Source organism: Pempheris klunzingeri, chromosome 1 (genome assembly GCF_042242105.1).
Source record: "Pempheris klunzingeri isolate RE-2024b chromosome 1, fPemKlu1.hap1, whole genome shotgun sequence".
NCBI classification, from domain to species: Eukaryota; Metazoa; Chordata; class Actinopteri; order Acropomatiformes; family Pempheridae; genus Pempheris; species Pempheris klunzingeri.
The window spans coordinates 8,129,225-8,148,144 of record NC_092012.1 but is presented as its reverse complement, the minus strand read 5'-3'; the positions used below and the strand labels follow the sequence as shown (position 1 = coordinate 8,148,144).

At 41.3% G+C, this 18,920-nt stretch overlaps 1 protein-coding gene across 1 annotated transcript; it reads left to right on the top strand.

The window, feature by feature from the left end:
• Positions 1-1,405: 1,405 nt before the first annotated feature.
• LOC139200267 (monoacylglycerol lipase ABHD2) lies at positions 1,406-18,374 on the top strand. Its single transcript, XM_070829527.1, has 12 exons — positions 1,406-1,585; positions 2,848-2,934; positions 3,398-3,439; positions 3,721-3,936; positions 6,879-7,054; positions 7,886-8,053; positions 8,624-8,807; positions 12,928-13,020; positions 13,545-13,646; positions 13,851-13,920; positions 14,012-14,096; positions 16,777-18,374. Exons 4-12 carry the CDS (start codon positions 3,728-3,730, stop codon positions 16,983-16,985), a joined length of 1,296 nt encoding a protein of 431 aa, XP_070685628.1. The 5' UTR covers positions 1,406-1,585; positions 2,848-2,934; positions 3,398-3,439; positions 3,721-3,727; the 3' UTR covers positions 16,986-18,374.
• Positions 18,375-18,920: the final 546 nt, after the last annotated feature.

Genomic DNA, 18,920 nt, shown 5'->3' with positions numbered 1-18,920 from the left:
ATTGGAGACATTTAACAATTTGGCACTTTGAATTAACCCCCGTGGGAAAACTCTGCATGTGATCCTTGCCAGCTATTTAACAACACAGCAGCTAAAGTGCAGCCTCCAGCTCTGAGGCCTCTATTTCCTCTAGTCAGGGGCTCTGTCAGGAATATTGCAAACTTTGTAGCACATGCAAAAGAAAAATTGAGCAAATAAAACAAAATAAGTAATAACTGAAAGATCTTCATGTGATTATATCATAATTAGGGTGCAGAGGTATGGCTTATTTCGTTTCCAACTACAGGAAGTTTGCTGATCTCGCATTTTTAGGCATAATATATATATATATATATATATATATATATATATATATATTATATAAGGTATTGTATATGTGCAGGAAAATGGTTCAAAAATATAGTTAAACATTAAACCCATAGCATCTTACATCTCTTAAGTGTAGACATTGAAAGAATTGTGTATTTGGGAAAATAAAATGTTGTTCTGTTATCTCAGGTAACCGAGGCATGATTAAACTTTATTTTACTACTATATTTATACAAACTGTACATCTGCTGAGTATTAGAGCGTCTTAAATAATAGCTCATGTTAAACTCTGTCGCCATCAGGTGGATATTATACAGTAAGTGCAACAGGGACTGGATCACTGCGCAATAAGGCTCTACTACTGGCTACGGTTAACTTTAGACTCATTTTTCACTTCAAAGCTGCAATGTAATAAAATATCTAAGTAAAGAGTAGTATTTTTATTGCAAAGTTACAATTTCCATGACTTTAGTGTATGTGTGCCCTAAAGCTGGAAAAGGAAAGAAAATTAAACATAAATTGTATTTTATGATTTAAAAAAATCATAACCAAAAGGTAACTGGTAGCCAATTAATTTAAAAGAAAAGAAAAACATCATCTGATGGTATATGCCAGTCGCCCATATGGAAAACAGTGTGTTTGAAATGTTATGTAACAGGTTTCAGCTCATTATCCGGTCACGTTCAGGAATAATCTCGCTGGCTGTTTGTCCAGCACACTAAAACACTGCTCTATCCACAGACACAATGCAATAAAAAATATGAATTAGCAATTTCTATTCTATTTGTTGCGATATTTTTGCTTAAATGCGTGCGATTTGCAGTAAATTAATATATTTATGTGATACAATATTTTCCTCTTGAACACCATCATAAAAAGTAAGTTGGAACATGAACGTATATCTTAATAAAAGGACAAAAAGAAGCATTATATTGATAAGAAATGTAGAGTGAACATGACATATTATAATGTCGCACAGACAAGGGGCGTGGAAACTAAACTCATGTATAACGTCACCGGCCATTTTGACCAATGAGAGTGCCAGTATGCAAATGAGAGATTGTTCTAGGAAGTGGAATCGGAGATGTCGGAGCTGCTGCTGCTGCCTCAGCTAGTGTGGATAGCTTCAGCTCTATGAATCAGAGGGCGTGATACACATCAGACAGCCATGGTTTAGAGGCAAACAAACAAACGACATGTCTCGAATATAGCTTAAATGAGGCCTGTCGCTTGTAAGGAGCGAGGAGTTCATCCGTTTTTTTTGTCTCAAGCGGAGGTAAGTTAAGCTAACGATGCTACTGCTGCTGCCGTGTGTGGTTTGGTGTCGGTGCTCAAATGATGCCACCTCTAAAAATCGATAATTAACGTCAGAAATACGGACAGTCACATATTCAGCCTTGTAGTTTGAGGCTAGAGAAGAGCTTTAAGCTGGCTGCTTTTAGTCAGTGTATTTCCTCAAAGTGAAGGTACTGCGCAGAAAATTCAGGGATGGTCAGCGAGCTCGTCTGAAGGGGCGACACGGTTTTCATTTTCTGGACCAGCAGGACGAGCGAAGATGCGGCCGGGATTGTTGGCCTCCCGTTAGACAGACAAACAAAACACAGATGCACAGGTTGACGTCCTCTGTGTTTCGTCCAGAAATGTGCCTGTTTGTATTTAATTTTCTCGCTTGGTTTCCTGGCTAACGGCAACAAACGCCTCTGTGTGAGCCAGTGTGGCTGTAAACTCCTCTCTGGCTTGTTGTGAGTCGTGACAAAGAAAGAAGAGCTAATATTAGCAGCTCTGGTGGTCATAATGTGACAATGTGTGTTCTAATAAACACACTTTTCTCTTGGCATTAGCTAGACTACCAGCTGTGACGGGTATTAGCTGTGTGGATGTGGGGCGGGTTGTTTTAATGAAGCTAAATTTATGCAGCTGTGCATGGCTGTGGAACCATGATTGTTTGGGGCTGAGTTGTGTTTCCAGCTGATGGTTGTAGAAACATATTACTTCTAAAAGACTGAGGTTAAATCTATATTGTAGGTGGCAATCCTAGATTAAACATTTCTGAGAGCAGTGGTGGCAAATTTGGCATATTATTGAGAGGACATGTATTATTATCAACAGGGTTTGTAGTGTAAAACAGTTTATTTCTTTATAGTAACATGTGGGCAGAGACACATGCCTGCTCTTAATATCTCGAGCTGGTTTGAGGTCAAACAGGCTGGTGTTAAGCGGTAACACATCAGGGGGACTGAATGTCTCGATGATTCATGATTTGTCTATAATTACCTTTTGACCACTGGTCAAAAATGAACCAAATAATAAAAAATAACAATGGCCGAAGCAGATAAAAGCAAGTAAGCTTTATAAATGTGAAGCTTTGAATGTTTTTTTCTTTCTTTTTTATCAGTTGATCATTTGCCCTCTAAATGAAATCAGTATGGTGACATCATGCTTACGGGTGCATCTGATCTAGAGTCAGTTTATGATAAGACGCTAAAATAAGAAGACACAGAGAACACTAGTCAATGTATTTTCTGTGTTTGTCTTCAGGTTTGACCACATCACTGTGACTTGACCTCCTCACATTTTCAGACTTTCGGAACAGGTCGATATCTGAGGCCAACTTCAACAGAAAATGTAAGTAAAAGTTTTTCTAGCTTTGCGTTGAATTCTTGCGCAATGTGTCATCATCTGTACCAATGGAAGCAACACACAGTTACAGCACTTTTTTTTTTTTTTTTTCCTGTAGTTTTATGTGACTGATTGGTCGTAACAAACAATGTTATCTATTTTTGTCAAATCTTGTACCACAACTTCCCTTTTTCCGTAGTGAGATACTGTGGCCTCTGTAGTTCTCATGTATTTCCTGTAATTTCACAACTCAGATGGCTCTGTTTGATGTGCTAAATGTGTAGAATATTGCCTTATATTATATTATATGCCTTGATTTATAGAATGTAATGTCACCTGGCACCTCTACCTTCTATGTAGCAAGGTTTCCTATTAGCACTTCCTAAGCTGTAATGTAATTAAGGTGAGTGCATTAAATAACTGACTGCGCTTTATCGGACTGAGTTGCTCTCACTCTGCATTCCCACAGATCTGTTGCTACAGAGCCTTGGGCATCAAGAGGAAGATTTAGGTCAGTCAGAAATCATCAGATATTTCTCTTTTCCATGTCTGTATTTTAGCCCACCTCTGATTTAATGGCAGCTAACCAAGAAGTCAAAAAAATAGTTGTATTCTGTACAAGTCGGGTGTGGTTTTTATGAATTAATATTTATATAAAATGAGTAAGTGCATATTTGTTGTTAAAACACAGTTAGCTGTGTTTCTGTAAATATATTCATTCAGTTTAGGTTCATTTGTATTTCATAAAGGAAAGCACTGAAAGAAATGTGGTCCACTGTTTTTGTTTTTCAGAATAATCATGAACACCCACGAATCAGACGTGCACACCATCTCGCCAGAGCTGCCAGCAATGTTTGACGGCATGAAGCTGGCAGCAGTGGCCACGGTGCTCTACATCATCGTCCGCTGCTTGAACCTCAAGAGCCCCACTGCGCCCCCTGACCTCACCTACCAGGACACACCCCTCACCCGCTTCCTCCTCAAGTCCTGTCCTCAGCTGACCAAAGAGTGAGTTGCTTTCCCAGTTCTCTGTCTGTCACTCAAGGTCCTTGTTGGCCATCTGGGGCCGCAGTGAAGGCAGCAGACGGTCCCGTCTGTTATCAGTGTTCCTGAGTGTCCCACATGTCTGTACTAGAGATGTCCGGCTTTTGCGTCAATAATTTGAATGATGCAGACCAGTGGTTGTTGGTACAGGCCAATGGGAGACGAGTCTTCTATGTGGAGGCTAATCCAGGTTAGCAGCTGGGCTCTAAAGCCCTGTAGGTTGCGGGAAAACCTCTACCTGCCTTTAAACAAAGTAAACAAAACAGTGAATTGGTTTTCCTGATTGAGCAGCAGTACCCATGTGCTGTGGTCTGCTGGTGTCGTAATACTCCAGAGGGACTGTCAGCTCTGTAGGGTGGCTCTCCTCTGGCCTTCATCACGAGTGTCTGCTTATATAACCGATTGTTACAGAGCCCTTTGCCTTTCAGCTGCAGTGTCAGTGAATCATAGGGCTACACTGATGTTTACATTTGTTTCTGGCTTGTTATCATTCCCTCCCCAACAGCCACATTTTGATCACAGAAACGTGCGCCCCAATGTGTGTGAGATAATTCCTGGAGTCTTCCGGTATTGTTGATGTTGGTGTCGGCATCATCTGCGTTGGGTCTCTGTGTTGTTGAGAGTGTTGTTTGTAACTCATAATGACGCCCTGCGGTGTTGCATAACAGAGATCGATTACACAGTGGAAGTCATAGGAGGGGCATTGAGGTTAACAGAGCCTGTCTGGCTGTGTTTGGGAACGTGCACGCAGGGGTTTTGGCTAACATAGAGGACAATAACAAGTGACTTTTCTTTGAAGTGTATCTTGGTGTTACATAGATAAATAGGTTTTTTTAAATGATCTAAAGCAACATATTTTGACTTCATCAGTATTCAACAGATATGCCTCAGCTGATTATGATGGATAGTGTTAAGGACACAGCTTGTTTTAACTTTAGTCCTTGGTGATACAGCAGCAGTGATGTTAGAAGCACATTTATCAAGGCAGCAGCCTAATAAACTGTCTTAACAATAACAAGAGAGCGAAGTATGGCTTACGTCTAGGCAGTTTTTTAAGTATTTCTTAAACAAATTGTCTGGACAAACCATTTTGTCTTTTTTTTCATTTTTACCAATTATACTGTTTGGTGTCTTCTCAGCTTACTAGTATCTAAAGCCCAAGGCTTTACTTCCGGACTTTGATCTTTTCCTGTGCTTCATCAAACAACACTAACGCATCTGTTTCCTCTTTTTTGTAAGACAGCAGCATGCGCACACACACACACACGCACATTGTATAAGAAGCTGACATTTACCACTGTAAAAGGCAGACTGTGATTCAATTCAATTTAAACAAAAGATTCACTCCCTGTCATTCAACTTCAACAAGAGGTCTGAACCTGCTGTGAGTCCTAAGGTCTTTTAATACAGAAATGAAGATTCAACACTGAGTTTTTAATCACGCAATTTTTAATTTGAGGGTTGTTTTATATTAGTTACATTTATAAACTGCAATAAAAAAGACCTATGGTTTCTATTATCAGCTGAGGAACTCAAAATGCTCATCTTTTATCAAATGGTGAAGCTCCTTGGTTATGTATATGTACATCTAGCTGCAATTTGTCAGAAAATGTTTAATTGGGCCTATTTGGGATTTTTCTTACTATATCGATTTAGAGGAAAAAAATACCAACAGAAAAAAAAAAAAGCAGTTTGGCTCCCGTTGATGCACTCAGCTAACCTGCGTGTGTGCTTATCCGCCAATCCATATTACAATGCGGTTATCCTCTTCTAGTAGTCATAGATTAAGCCAGCAGAGTAGCTTCTAGAAAAGTGTGGTTAAGCTTCAACTACCCTCGCAGTTCATGCTGGAGGTGATCACATTATCACCAAATGGAAGTAGTGTGCTTTTGATTGACAGGTCTCTTATGTAAGAGCGTATTTTCTAGGTGCAGTAATTGTTGGAGCTACAGGAAGGTGAGGCAGCACGAGGCTGAGGGGGCTTGTGTAACTGTTGTCATTGAACCCTTTGCTCGCTGTAGCTACTTACTATCAGTGTCTTTTGGTCTATGCACTGTATACATGCTTGGTGTCTATGTCACTTTGTGTTTATCTCATCTCATCTCATCACATACCAGATGTCCCACACTTCACTTGATTGTCAGCAAGCCGAACAAGAACAATTCAAGATAAAATGTTGAATTTAAGGAAAGTTAAAAAGAGGGAATCAAGTGTCTGCTAAAGTGTCATTTCTAAACATGGTGAACAAGCACTAACCCCACAGATGGGGTCTGGCTTGTCTTTAACTGAGCCTAATAACCCCCCCACCTTCAGGTGCTTCAAAATCTATTGTATAGTGAATCACTATGTCAAACTAAAAGTAATCCCTTATTTGTCCCCTTTTTATGGCTGCAACATTATATGAAAAGCAGGCAAATAGTTATTTTGCTGTTAACCCCGTCACTCCCGTTATTAGCCATGATTATAATATTGCATTGATGTGGCTTTCCTTTTATAAGAAAGGATGGGAAAAACAGCAGCAAAGGGTTTTCCTGTCAAGTTGATCACATTCTTTTTGTGATTCATGATAATGTACAAGACAAAGCGCTACGTTTCAAAGGATTATTACGTAATCCAAAGGCTTCACTCCTACTGCCGATAACTCCTACAGAGGTGTCATTGGAATCCAAGAACACATGCTCAGCATAACTTCTCAAAACATAGAAACAGGCTGACGTTAAACACACGAGACATTTTTTGCAAATGATGTGCCAGAACGTGTCATAGACCACCAATGTAAATGTACTTGCTTAGCATGACATTTTGTTGATGTAATTTCTGGGCAGTAACCTTGTGCCCTCATCAAGCGCGTTCGTAGAATAAGTTGGATCAGATTTAATAGCAGTGTCAAATTTTGTTCTTTCCAGGTACATTCCTCCTTTACTGTGGGGTAAGAGCGGTCACCTCCAGACGGCACTGTATGGCAAACTTGGTCGGGTGAGCTCCCCTCACCCCAGTGGAATAAGGAAGTACTTACCCATGCAGGACGGGGCCACAGCAACCTTTGACCTCTTTGAGCCACTGGGGGACCATCGAACAGGAGGTGATGTTCTCTACCAAAAAATGTTTTTGTTAGTTGCTGCTATTTGGACGATAATTATTCGCTGAACTGGCTCTTTGCTGCCATGCCAAACATAGAAATCTCATGTTTTGGGTTTCTTATATTGTGATTCTGCTACTGCTACTTTTGCCTGGTCTGTTCATGCGACACACAATGAGTGTCTGTCCACCTAGAAGAGGGATCCCTCCTCTGCTGATCCTCCCAATGTTTCTCCCAAGTCGTTGTTCCTGATGGTGTTTTTCTGTATCCAACTTGAGGGTCAGCGATAGACGGCGTCACATGCTGTACGGATTACAAAAGCCTCTGTTCCTTTGGCTACTTAAACAACCTTGATTTGAGATACGTGGAAAACTGATTATGTGAATTCACTCGTAATTTATATCCACTTTTGATAATTTTATCAGGTTTTCCACTTAAGCTATGATAGTACGAATAGCTCTCACTGAAGTCATTGATCTTTAAATGAGGGAGTTGTGTGAGGAGATTCCTTTCTTTGAGTGCCTCTGCTGAACCATGACCCTACCACCTCAACTTTGATCTTGTGATCCTATCAGAGAGCTTAAGGCTCACATGATACTAGATTCCCCAAAAGAAGTAGTGGTACTATTACTCTGTTATAAGTCTGTTTTGTTAAAGCTACATTTGACAGGCAAACTGCCTAATCCTTTTTTTGCATCGGCTGTAGTGCTTTGCCTCGGCTCTCTTTGATATGGTGATGTGCTGTTTAGGAGAGTGACATACTCTCCTTCTTATCTGTGCTTACATGCTTCTAACTGGCAAATATCTTTCCAATCCATCTGTCTGTTTCACCAGATGACATCACCATGGTGATATGCCCTGGTATTGGTAACCATAGTGAGAAGCATTACATCCGAACCTTCGTGGATTGTGCCCAGAAGGACGGTTACCGCTGTGCTGTGCTGAACCACCTGGGAGCTCTTCCTAACATCGAGCTTACTTCCCCGCGCATGTTCACCTATGGTGAGACCACAGAGCTGACTACACTTTCCTGAGAGCTGAACCTCAAAACCACTTTCATGTGAGGAGTATCGAGGAAAGGTTTTTAAAATGAGGGGGAAAAAATGAATGGGTTTTTGTCTGACAATCAGTAATCTGACGCTCTTCTCCAATTGTCTGGTGCAGTTGAGGCTTAAGAGGCTCTGGCCAGAAGCCAATTTCATTGCAGTGAGCACAGCTGAAATATTAGTTGAAAGTCTTTTTTTCAAAATATTATATCCTTTAGTGGCACCATAATTTCATTTTGGTGTATTTTGATGATGTCTGGTTTGTTAAAAGTACGTTAATATCATAATTTATCTTCCCCTAGACAACGCTCAGTGGAAAATCATTTCAATGTAAAACCTGAAAGGCTATATGAGCTCCCAGAATTAGAGATAATAAGACGTGAATATATTCAAAAGGTCTGATAAAGACACAAATTTAATACTCTGAGTTAGAGGCACCTTCAACCAGAACTGCTGTGCAGATAAAACCTCTCTGTTCTGCAGAGGTGTTTTGTATTGATTGCTATCTGTACTGTGTCCCTAACAGGATGCACATGGGAGTTTGCATCTATGGTCGGCTACATTAAGCGGACGTATCCTCAGACCCAGCTCATCGTGGTGGGCTTCAGTCTGGGTGGAAACATAGTGTGCAAGTTCCTGGGCGAGAACAGGACGAACCAGGAGCGAGTGCTGTGCTGCGTCAGTGTCTGTCAGGGGTACAGCGCGCTCAGGTGGGTTGTTGTCCTCTCATGCCTTAATTAAAATTCATTGTTTCATCAAAGCACCTTTATACTGGCACTTGATGTGCGCATATTTTCGAAATATAAATGAAGCTCAGCATAGTGCCATTAAATGCTTAGTGTTTGTGTGGTATAATTGTGTTTTGCCCACCAAGCATCTCATGTCAGCTGTTGTAACCATTCAGCTACTATTTCAATAATACGCTTTTGCTTAAGTTGTCGTTTTGAAGATTGTTGTTGTTTACTGCTCTGCAATGGCTCACCCACTTATTTTTTCCATCATTTGCTCTTACTCTGTAGTGTTGAACTGCACTGGCTGTCTGACAACTTGTCCAGAACGCGCAAGCTAAACAAATGTATTACAATGGTGTTTTTGAACCACTTGCGCATGTGGGTGTGAGGGCCGACCCTGCACCCTGTGTTCTTGTTGGACTGAGCCCCACCTTCTGTATTTTTAAGGCAGCCAGCGTCTCTTGGCAGACATGACAGGCTGGGTCTGTAAAAGTTTGGATGTAGGAAAGAGTGTGTTGCAGAGACTATAGAGCAGGGCTGGGCAATTCATTTCTACAGGGGGCCACATGAAATATCTGAACTGTGTTGGAGGGCCGAACCAACGATAACTTGAACTTAATTCTGCTCAATATTGATTATCTCCCATTGTAAAAGGCAGTAAAGTATATATTTTGATTAGCTGCTACTGGTAATCAGAAGTATAAGAACATTCTGTAAATATTTATGTAAATTCATGAATTGTGGAGTAGGTCGAAGAGGAAAACAATCCTATAAAAGTAAAACAGTTTAAAACAAAAACAATCATTACATCACTGTTTCATTCTATTTGTAACTTGTTAATCTTCACAAATACTGAAAAGGTGTTTTGCAGTATGTTAAAGATAAGCAACTGATCAACTTCATACAAAAAGCAATAAGCTCTTTTGATGTTTTCAGTTCAGTGTACTTGTTCAATGAGAAAAAATCCAGTCTGTCTTGGGCTTGAACAAGTGCACTGAAATCTGACTGAATGTCTGAATGTTTGTCCCATTTCAGTCCCAACTTGTCCAAACTCGATTTACCTCCGTTAAGAAATCACTCCCTGTTGTTGTCCCTTTCATTGACTGCATGGCTGCCAGCTCCTCCGTGATTTTGAAGCTCCAGATTTCCCGCGATGTCCTCAACCCTTCTTGTCACAGTGAACCTTCTCAAACGCACCCTTTTTCTCTGGGCATACCAGAGTCCACCACACTCCACACTCCTTGATAAACTCTCCGTCAGAAAACTGTTTACTTTTTCTGGCGATTTTGTGAGATATGACATAACTTGTCTTGACAGCTGCATCTCTGGGTGTGAAGCTCTGGGTCTCCTCGTGTTTGGTCACGTGGTGACAGCGACTTGTGTACCACAAACTAAGCACATAGCTTTACCTTTGACTTCTGTGAAGAAATATTTAGCAGTCCATGTCTTGTTGAAAACGCGGCATTCGGAATCAACTTTTCTTTTTTTAACGTGAGCCGACATTTTTAGGGGGCTAGGGGTAGCTGGCTAGCATCGTCTGTCGCCGTGCAGACAGACGCAGATACGTGCGTCCTTAAGTAAATAATAATAATAATAATGCCAGGCTTTTCAAAATAAAAGCAACACAGTTGTAGTGCATGCACAGCATAAATACTTGTTCATTTGTGTTTATGACTGACCTACCGCGGGCCGGACAGGGATGCCCAAAGGACCGCATGTGGCCCGCGGGCCGTAAAATGCCCAGGTCTGCTCTATGGGAAATTCCACTGGTAAGCTAACAGGCTAGCGGCCAAGAAAGCAGGTCGACCAAAGTGGGAACAAGCACTTAAATTGTCCTTGTAAATCTAACAGAAGTGAATGTCCAGCAGCTGGGTAGCATATTTCATGCCTGAAATTCCCTCGCTAACAGCTTTAGGTGGACTGCTCAGGAGAAATAAGTCAAACTTTACATGGCTTTCTGAAACGTCTCTGTTCATACAACGGTAAGCGCCTTGCATTGTGGGACACTGTAGGTGAAGTAGACTGGTCCCATGCATGCTGCAGATTTTGCTTTTGTTTGCAAACTATATAAGACAAACTACATTTTGTCCTATTCAATACAAACTGCCAGTCTAGAAGGCCATTTCCAGTAGAGCCCTAGTCTTTTGTTGTGTTAAGGCTTTAGCCTCTTATGTTACTTCACAGTTGATTTTATTTTTTGTGTTTGAAGTTTATTCTTATTCTTTTGGAGCTGTGTGTAACAAAAAGCAATTTCCCTTGGGGATTATTATTATTATTCATACTTTTATATATTTATATTTTACTTTGTGTTTGAAGTGTATTCTTATTCTTATTCTTTTGGAGCTGTGTGTAACAAAAAGCAATTTCCCCCTGGGGATTATTAAAGTAATTCTGATTCTGATTAAAGGAATTCTGATTCTAATGACAGTTGGCCACCATGTTGGATTAGTGACCTCACAGTTGATGTCACAGTTGGTTGGAATGGTGACCTCACAGATGATGTCACAGATGATGTCACCAGTTGTCATACGGAAGATTGTATATAGACCTTGAAAAGATCAAACCCACTGAGTTGGAGTCGACCCGGCTCCCTTAGATGGGATGATGCAGCGGGTGTCCCTCACCAACAGAGGCCTCGAGTTGAGCCGCCGATTGTCTGCAGGGTGTTCCCCCCGCTGTCAGATTCAATCGGCGTGCAATATCGGGTATAGGGGAAGCCAAGCTTGACTCGTTTCCGTAGCGCTGCCTCTGTTTGTGTGCCGCCTGCATCATTCCATCTTCGTATTTACATTTCAAGTATGAATTTTTATCTGGACTCGGGGCTTGGTTTGTGGACCGCCACTTTGAGGCCTTGAGTCCTGCTGTACAGGTGTTGCCATATTGTTTTCATGGCCCTCGCCATCTTGGTTTTTAAGCACCAGAATAGACAAACTGCAGCTAGTTTGTTTAAGGAAACAGGACAGGCAGCTGAATCCATGCAAAATGTGATACAGAATTTCACTACTGTACTGCTGGTAGTTTAATGCCATTCATGGCCAGATATCATCTAAGGAACAGCTGAGCAGTCAGACAAAATGAAAAGAGCCTGTCAATCAGACCCAGTATCTTTACCATCAACTTTCTAAGAAACCAGTGGAGCCTACAGGAAGTCACTGCAGCTTTAAATAGAGCCAGGCTAGCTGTTTCCCCCTGTTTCCAGTCTTTGTGCTAAGCTAAGCTAAGCAGCTGCTGGAACCAGCACAAGTGTAGTCTCATCAGCAACTGAAGCTGGTTTGTGTCTGTCCATCACCCACAAGGTGGTCCCCTGTCACTATCATGCATTGTTTAAGCGTGTCGGTGGGGTTGACACTCAGATTGGATTATCAGGTCATGTGTAATACCTTAAACAAATGGTCTTTTTTAAAACAATTATTCATGCAGAAAAACAAATCAGCATGTTTTCATATCATTCATATATTAATGAACTTTAGTGACTTTAGTGACAGGGGAGAAGTCTGAGCTCTGAAGCTCCAGAAACTTCCATCACAATTGTCACTCCGGTTTTGTGAAACCTGGCACATTAAAAAATGACAAATTCCAGTGTAACTTCCACATCATACGTTCATTCCAGCCACCGGCTGTATGCAGTAAACTGCAAGCTAATGTTCCCTAACTCTCTAACCTGTGTATAGAGAATGGCTTTTTGTTTAACTGAATTTGCAGTTATTGTCCTTTCAAATCTGTTTCCAAACCTAATCTGGCCCTTCTGCCAGTGTTTCTTGAGAGCTGTGACTGTCTCTCATTTCCACAAATAATGTGTGATTAATAAATAATGCTTCATGATTTTTATGGTTGTATTTGACCTCAAATGGTATTGAAATGGCAAAAGGAAAACACAAAACGGTTTATGTAATGGTCATTTATTTGTTAAATATCTTTAGTCGTGTTGGTTTAGCCTGTCTCTGTGAGTGAGCTGCATATTAATGCCTGACACCATTGCTGCTCTCTCCACCGGCGTGGCTCTTTGTGCTCTGGATTACACAGGACATTTGGTGTGTTGTTTGGAATGCAGACAGGCTGCACTAAGCTAACTTCCTGTGTGTTTGTCTCTTTCTCTCAGGGCACAGGAAACATTCCTACAGTGGGACCAGTTCAGACGCTTCTATAACTTTCTCATGGCTGACAACATGAAGAAAATCATCCTCTCACACAGGTATCATCGGTGTCGGCCATACACATCCAGTTCCCTACAAGTTATCCACATGATGTTTATTTTTATATAGATGTTTTCTAGTGGTTGCCAAATACAGTGATGGGACTTCACATCAATAAAACAGACAAGATGGTTTATCAATTCTCTAAATAGTCCCTAATATGGTTTAGGCTTAGCAGGCCTAAGAATTACACGAGAAAGGGACTGTATGAAAATTAATATGGCTCTGAAAGTGTAGAGCAGAGGATTGTATTATTTTTACTCTATTGGAAAAAAAGGATCAAATACCCAAATTCTGAAAAGTATTATTCTATTAACACACTGAGGTTCAATGTTAAGGTCAAGTGTACATATCATCTTAAATTATTTTTGCTTTTCCTTTTTTAGTTATTAATTGGTGAATGATTATGTTTTTGCTTACTGGTATTATTTGGAGACACAATGAGTAGTCACTGATTTCACCATGTTTTAATGCAGGACGCCTGCCTGAGTGTATGTACCTACGTGTCATTTGTATGTCACAGGCACAGTCTGTTTGGGGGAAGCTCAGTGAAAAAGTTTGATGCAGATCTTGGTCGGCTGTACACAGCGACATCCCTCATGCAGATCGACGATAATATCATGAGGTATGTGGAGAAACAAATAAGTGAAACTCACAGCTCTCAGTATTCTTTTGATGTAGTAGATTGCAGATCTTTGTTTTTGAATCTTGCCTGTATTTTTACCCAAATACAAATACTGTAGTATTCATCATTTGTCAGCACTGAGAAAATGAAATATCTCTGATGTATTTAAGTGGGGTTATTTAATGATGTTTCTTTTTTCAACAGGAAATTCCACGGCCACAGCTCTCTCAAAGAGTACTATGAGAAGGAGAGTTGTGTACATTATATTCACAACGTAAGAACTTGAACATCAGCTCATTTAATGTGTCTCTTTGTCTGTGTATTAGTGTGATGTATGGAGTTTTTCTGTATTGTTTATTTTCCAGGTGAAGGTGCCTCTGTTGCTAGTGAATGCTGCAGACGATCCTCTAGTTCATGACTCACTGCTCACCATCCCTCGCACACTAGCAGGTAACTAACAGCATGTGGCATGACAACAGCAAAAGTACTAAACTGTAAAATAAAATAAAAAATCTATTTTAACCACGTTCACCGTAGCAAACGTAAAGTACACGTTGGCAGGCCTTATGATTTTTTTAGTGGTCATTTATTTGGTAGCATCAGCACTGAATTTTGTATATTTGATCTGATTCTGCTCACATTTCAGTAATGGGGGGCAAACCGTGAGGGAGGCAGTGGGCTTGTTGGCTATGAAATCTCAAAGTCACCTAAACATGTGTCTAAAAGGTTGCTCAGTTTTTGCCTGTGCCAAGAAAATGCTGATCAATGCAGTTCAGTGTAAACTCTGACCTCTTTTGGCAAGAACAGCTCACAATGTGCATCCACTAATAAAAAGTGAAGATAAAAGGGGGGGAAATGCTCAAAATCTGCAGATCAGAGTTACTAAAACGAATCTCCAAAATACACTCTTATATATACATACATACTGCATGTGATATTTTCATAATATTATTTTGAATAACACTGACAATATGAAAAATTGATAATACTCAACCGTACTGAATATTTAATATTGCACCAAAATTATGCTCCATACTTGGCTCGGTGCCGCAGTAGCTGTGACTGCAGACTGACCGTAGCACATATTTGCAGTTACACTTCAACATTTTTCTTTTTTAATACAACTAGCTTGTCTTGTCTGACTGCTGGCTGCAGTCAACACCCCAGATTTGGTTCTTTAAAAGCATCAAAAGCCTTCTGATGAGATGGCTCTGCACTTTGAGCAGGACAGGGTGTGGCACAGAGGTTCAGTCTATGAGTAATGTCATTACAGCAGCTGTAACACTCAGTCACCCAGATTGTTCCCCTCTGTCTGTCTAAAGTGAGTTTAGCTGCTTCGCAGGTTCTCAACATTAAAGATTTTATCCTGGTGGGGACTGTGCAGGATGATTGAACCTCATTTAACAAACAAGAGGCAATCTACTCTTTGACTGCTGCCATGTTACACAGTGTCTATCAAGCTTCCCCCTCAGCCTGTGCTATATTTAAACTTACTGACCACTTTAACTATTTTGGAAAAGGAACATCCCTCATGTAAGTGTGTGGGTGGGTGGGTGGATGAGTCCTGGCTGGAAGTGCATGCGACTGTGTCTCTAGAGAGCAACACTTACTGAAAGGAGGATCAGCTGCCCTGTAGCCCTAAAGTCTCACACAGTGACTCAGACACACGACTGCCAGGAAAGGACAAAAATACATGCTGTGTAATTAGCTTAGTTTAAAAATATTTCATAAGAAGAGTTTGCAGTGTACTACTTAGTCAGTTATGTGGAATTAAAAGTCTATACGCTCCTTGTGATCAGTACCGTTCATGGGTTTCATTTCTGTGTACATTGAACGTACTGGATGCGGCTGTTGCTCGATTAAGTTTAAAAACAATGACTTCTGCACTTTTTTTTTTTTTTAGTATGAGCTGTTTCTAGACCGTTCTGTTCCCACCTGTCACCGATCAGACGGTGGCTCCTGGTGTGGACGAGCACTCGGTGGCTCCAGAGCAGCTCAGCAGCTGTCATGAAAAACGCACAGTGGTGAAAGCCCTGTGGGATCTTAATCACTAGTCAACCGCGTCAGACTCACCCACTAACCCAGATAAGAGCAGGAGAATAAAGAGATCCAGGCCAATCCTTTTCAGGAGACCACTCTCCCTGGATGTCCACATCTGTGGCACTCTGCATAGGTTGATGTGGCAGTTAGAAAGAGATTAATGGCTTTCCCGCAGCGTAGAGATGATGTGAACTAAATAAAACCTATATGAATGGATTTGCCGTCTCTTGCTATATTTATATACTGAAGAAAAACAGCCAGTCAACAACCATAGGTCTTTTGTAACCTGGTGTGTTGGTGTAACACTCAATCCTGTTTTGCCACTTGTCAACGATTACACTACATGGCCAAAAGTATGTGGACACCTGAACATTACACCCTTATATGATTGTTAAACATCTCATTTCAAAACCACAAGCATGAATTTGCTGCTATTGCAGCCTCCACTCTTCTAGAAAGGTTTTCCACAAGATTTTGGAACCTGGCCGCAGGGATTTGCTTCCATTTAGCCCCAAGAGCATTAATGAGGTCCAACACTGATGTTGGTTGATAAGTTGGTGCTCCAGTTCATCTGAAAAGAGCTTAATGGGGTTGAGGTCAGGCCTCTATGCAGACTAGTTCCTCCACATCAAAAGTCCATTTAAAAAAGTCTTTACGGACCTTGTTTTGTACACAAGGGCACTACCAGTGTCCACATACTTTTGGCCTTATTTAGTTTATATGATTTAGTTCATATAGTTTAGTTTATATACTTTGATCTTTAAATCAAACTTGAAATTGACCATTTTTGTAATTTAAGATAGAAGCATTTTTTTTCTACTTGCGTCAGTTTTTCACTACAGATGTTGCATCTTATTAATGGATTCAAACTTTCAGCTGTGGTAGTTGTCACTTTAACACACCTGCCACAAGTTGAGTCATGCTCTTGTCTGTTTGAACATGCAAACACACCCTCACTATCTATGACAGGCATAAAATAATCCCTGGCAAGCCCATATTTGGACACGTGTCCAGTGTTTCCCAGATAATGATGAGTACACCCTGTGCAGAGTACAGAAGTGTAATTATTGTGTGCTGTGTCGTCCTTTAGCAAAGAGGCCGAACGTGATCTTTGCCCTGACGCTACACGGAGGCCACCTGGGCTTCTTCGAGGGCGCGGTGCTCTTCCCCCAGCCCCTCACCTGGATGGACAAAGTGATTGTGGGTTACGCCAATGCCATGTGCCAGTGGGAGAAACAGAAACCGCCATGCCAAAGTGCACACCTGAGTGAGAGCTCCTGCGCAGAGGAAAAAGCTTAAACCTCTGCCTTCTGTATCTCTATCCTCCTCTTCCCTCTTCCCCTGCCCCCCCCTCTCCAACGCCACTGTCCCAGCACTGAGGAGACACCTGAACTAAACCTTAAACTGCTCTCTTCTTGTCTGCCTTCTCCTCCGGTGCTACTCACCACTCCCGACCCACACTTCCCATTTACACGTCTCCGCGCCTTCACCACAGTCCCCCTCCTCCTCTGTTATCACCATCACCTTACAGTAGGCGAAGGAACACAAACAACTAACTGCCTTTGTGCTCCTTTCCGTTGCAAAGACTTTGAATTCAGAGCAGGAACATTTTGTTTCTCTTCATGTACACAACAATGATCCTTTGGCTAATGGAGGCATCGACCAAATATAACAGGAAATGGAGTCCAGCTGGTATTAAAACGAAAGTGAGAGCACCACTTTAGAGTAGTCCAGTGAAAAACAAGAGCACACAAGAAGCCTCCTATCACTGTAAACAAGGACTTTGCTGCAGTCAATGGCCATTTACTGCACCTGTAAGAAGCTCACTGCTTATCACCGTCAAGGCCATATAGGCCGTTCTGCTGTCTTAACCAACACAGCGTCTTTGTAGTATGTATGTATGTATGTAACTCACAGATGTAGTGTGTATGTCTGCGTGCGATAGTGTCGACCGAGAGTTAGAGACCTGTGACGGAGCATGTGATCTTTGTGTTTGGTAGGTGTGATCCAAATTCTCTGTTCCTGGTCCTTTGGCCCTTAATAATGTCCATTCTTTGGGGTGAACTGTTGCTCTGTCGTTTGTAGAAACTGTACAGTAGAACAATTAAGTATTATGGTGGGATTTTACACATTTATTTCCAGCTTATAACATCCTCCTGGCACTTATGTTTGGCACTTGAAATGAAAGTGTTGAGTGCTTAGCAAACATAACCAGGGATCAACCCCAGTGGGGATCCATGCACATTCCCACAGTCGCATTCTATCACCTTGATTCGATGCACTTTACACCCTATTTGACACAATCTTGTTTTTATTTTCCTTTTTTTTCCCCCTCATTTATCGAAGCGCAGGTTCCAACGCTATTGAAGGTTTAGCTCTCCTTGTGACCGAGAGGAAGACCCGGTGGGAGCAAGGATGATAACGAAAAGTTAGATGACTCAAGTGTTCCCTGTGTTTGTCTTTTAAGTGTCTTTGAGCCCTCTTACTCTTTCGTCTGCCTTTGATCAGCTGCAGGTCTAGCCAAGACTCTGATATCCTTCTCTTACCGCGCAGACACAGACCTGCCACCAGTGGTTGAGCGCGAGCCTCACCCCGTGGCGCTCAACCCTGTAAACACCTCAGATGTTTCTGTGGTGTCGGATTTTGAAAATACAGCCAACAGATGTGGGGCTGTGTTTTGTTTTTTTTTAAAAGGGAAACCGTGTGTTCACAACAGTGTGAAGCAGATTTTCTCTCAATAATCTGAGCTGTGAGGTGTGATGAGTAGGAGGGCAGAGGACACCAACGCTAAACCAAACGTTTATTTTACTGGATTGTTTGTAAAATACTGGTGATTGTTATGTTGTATAATTAGGTGGAGAACACTGCATGCGAGAAAGAAGAGACAAATTTTAATGCAAGGGAATATTCCACACTGAGAAGCTTTTCTCATGTTCTCGACAAGGCTGAGTGTTAAAACTGTTTCAACACAGCAGGGTGGGCTGAAAAGCTGCGATGAATTGCTGAAATCCATCTCAAACCTGTCTTCATGAAATCATATTGTAATAATGGGACCTGTGGACTTTAAAAACCTGAATCCGATTGAGAACTTGTTGCGATTCTTGTTTTAAGGGCTTAGGAAGCATCTTCCAGTCCAGCCAAGTAATCTTAACTACTGAACACTGTGACGAGACAGATGGATGGTTTGAAACGATGAAGGGTTATGCAGTGATCGACAGCAGCTCTTGTAAAGCT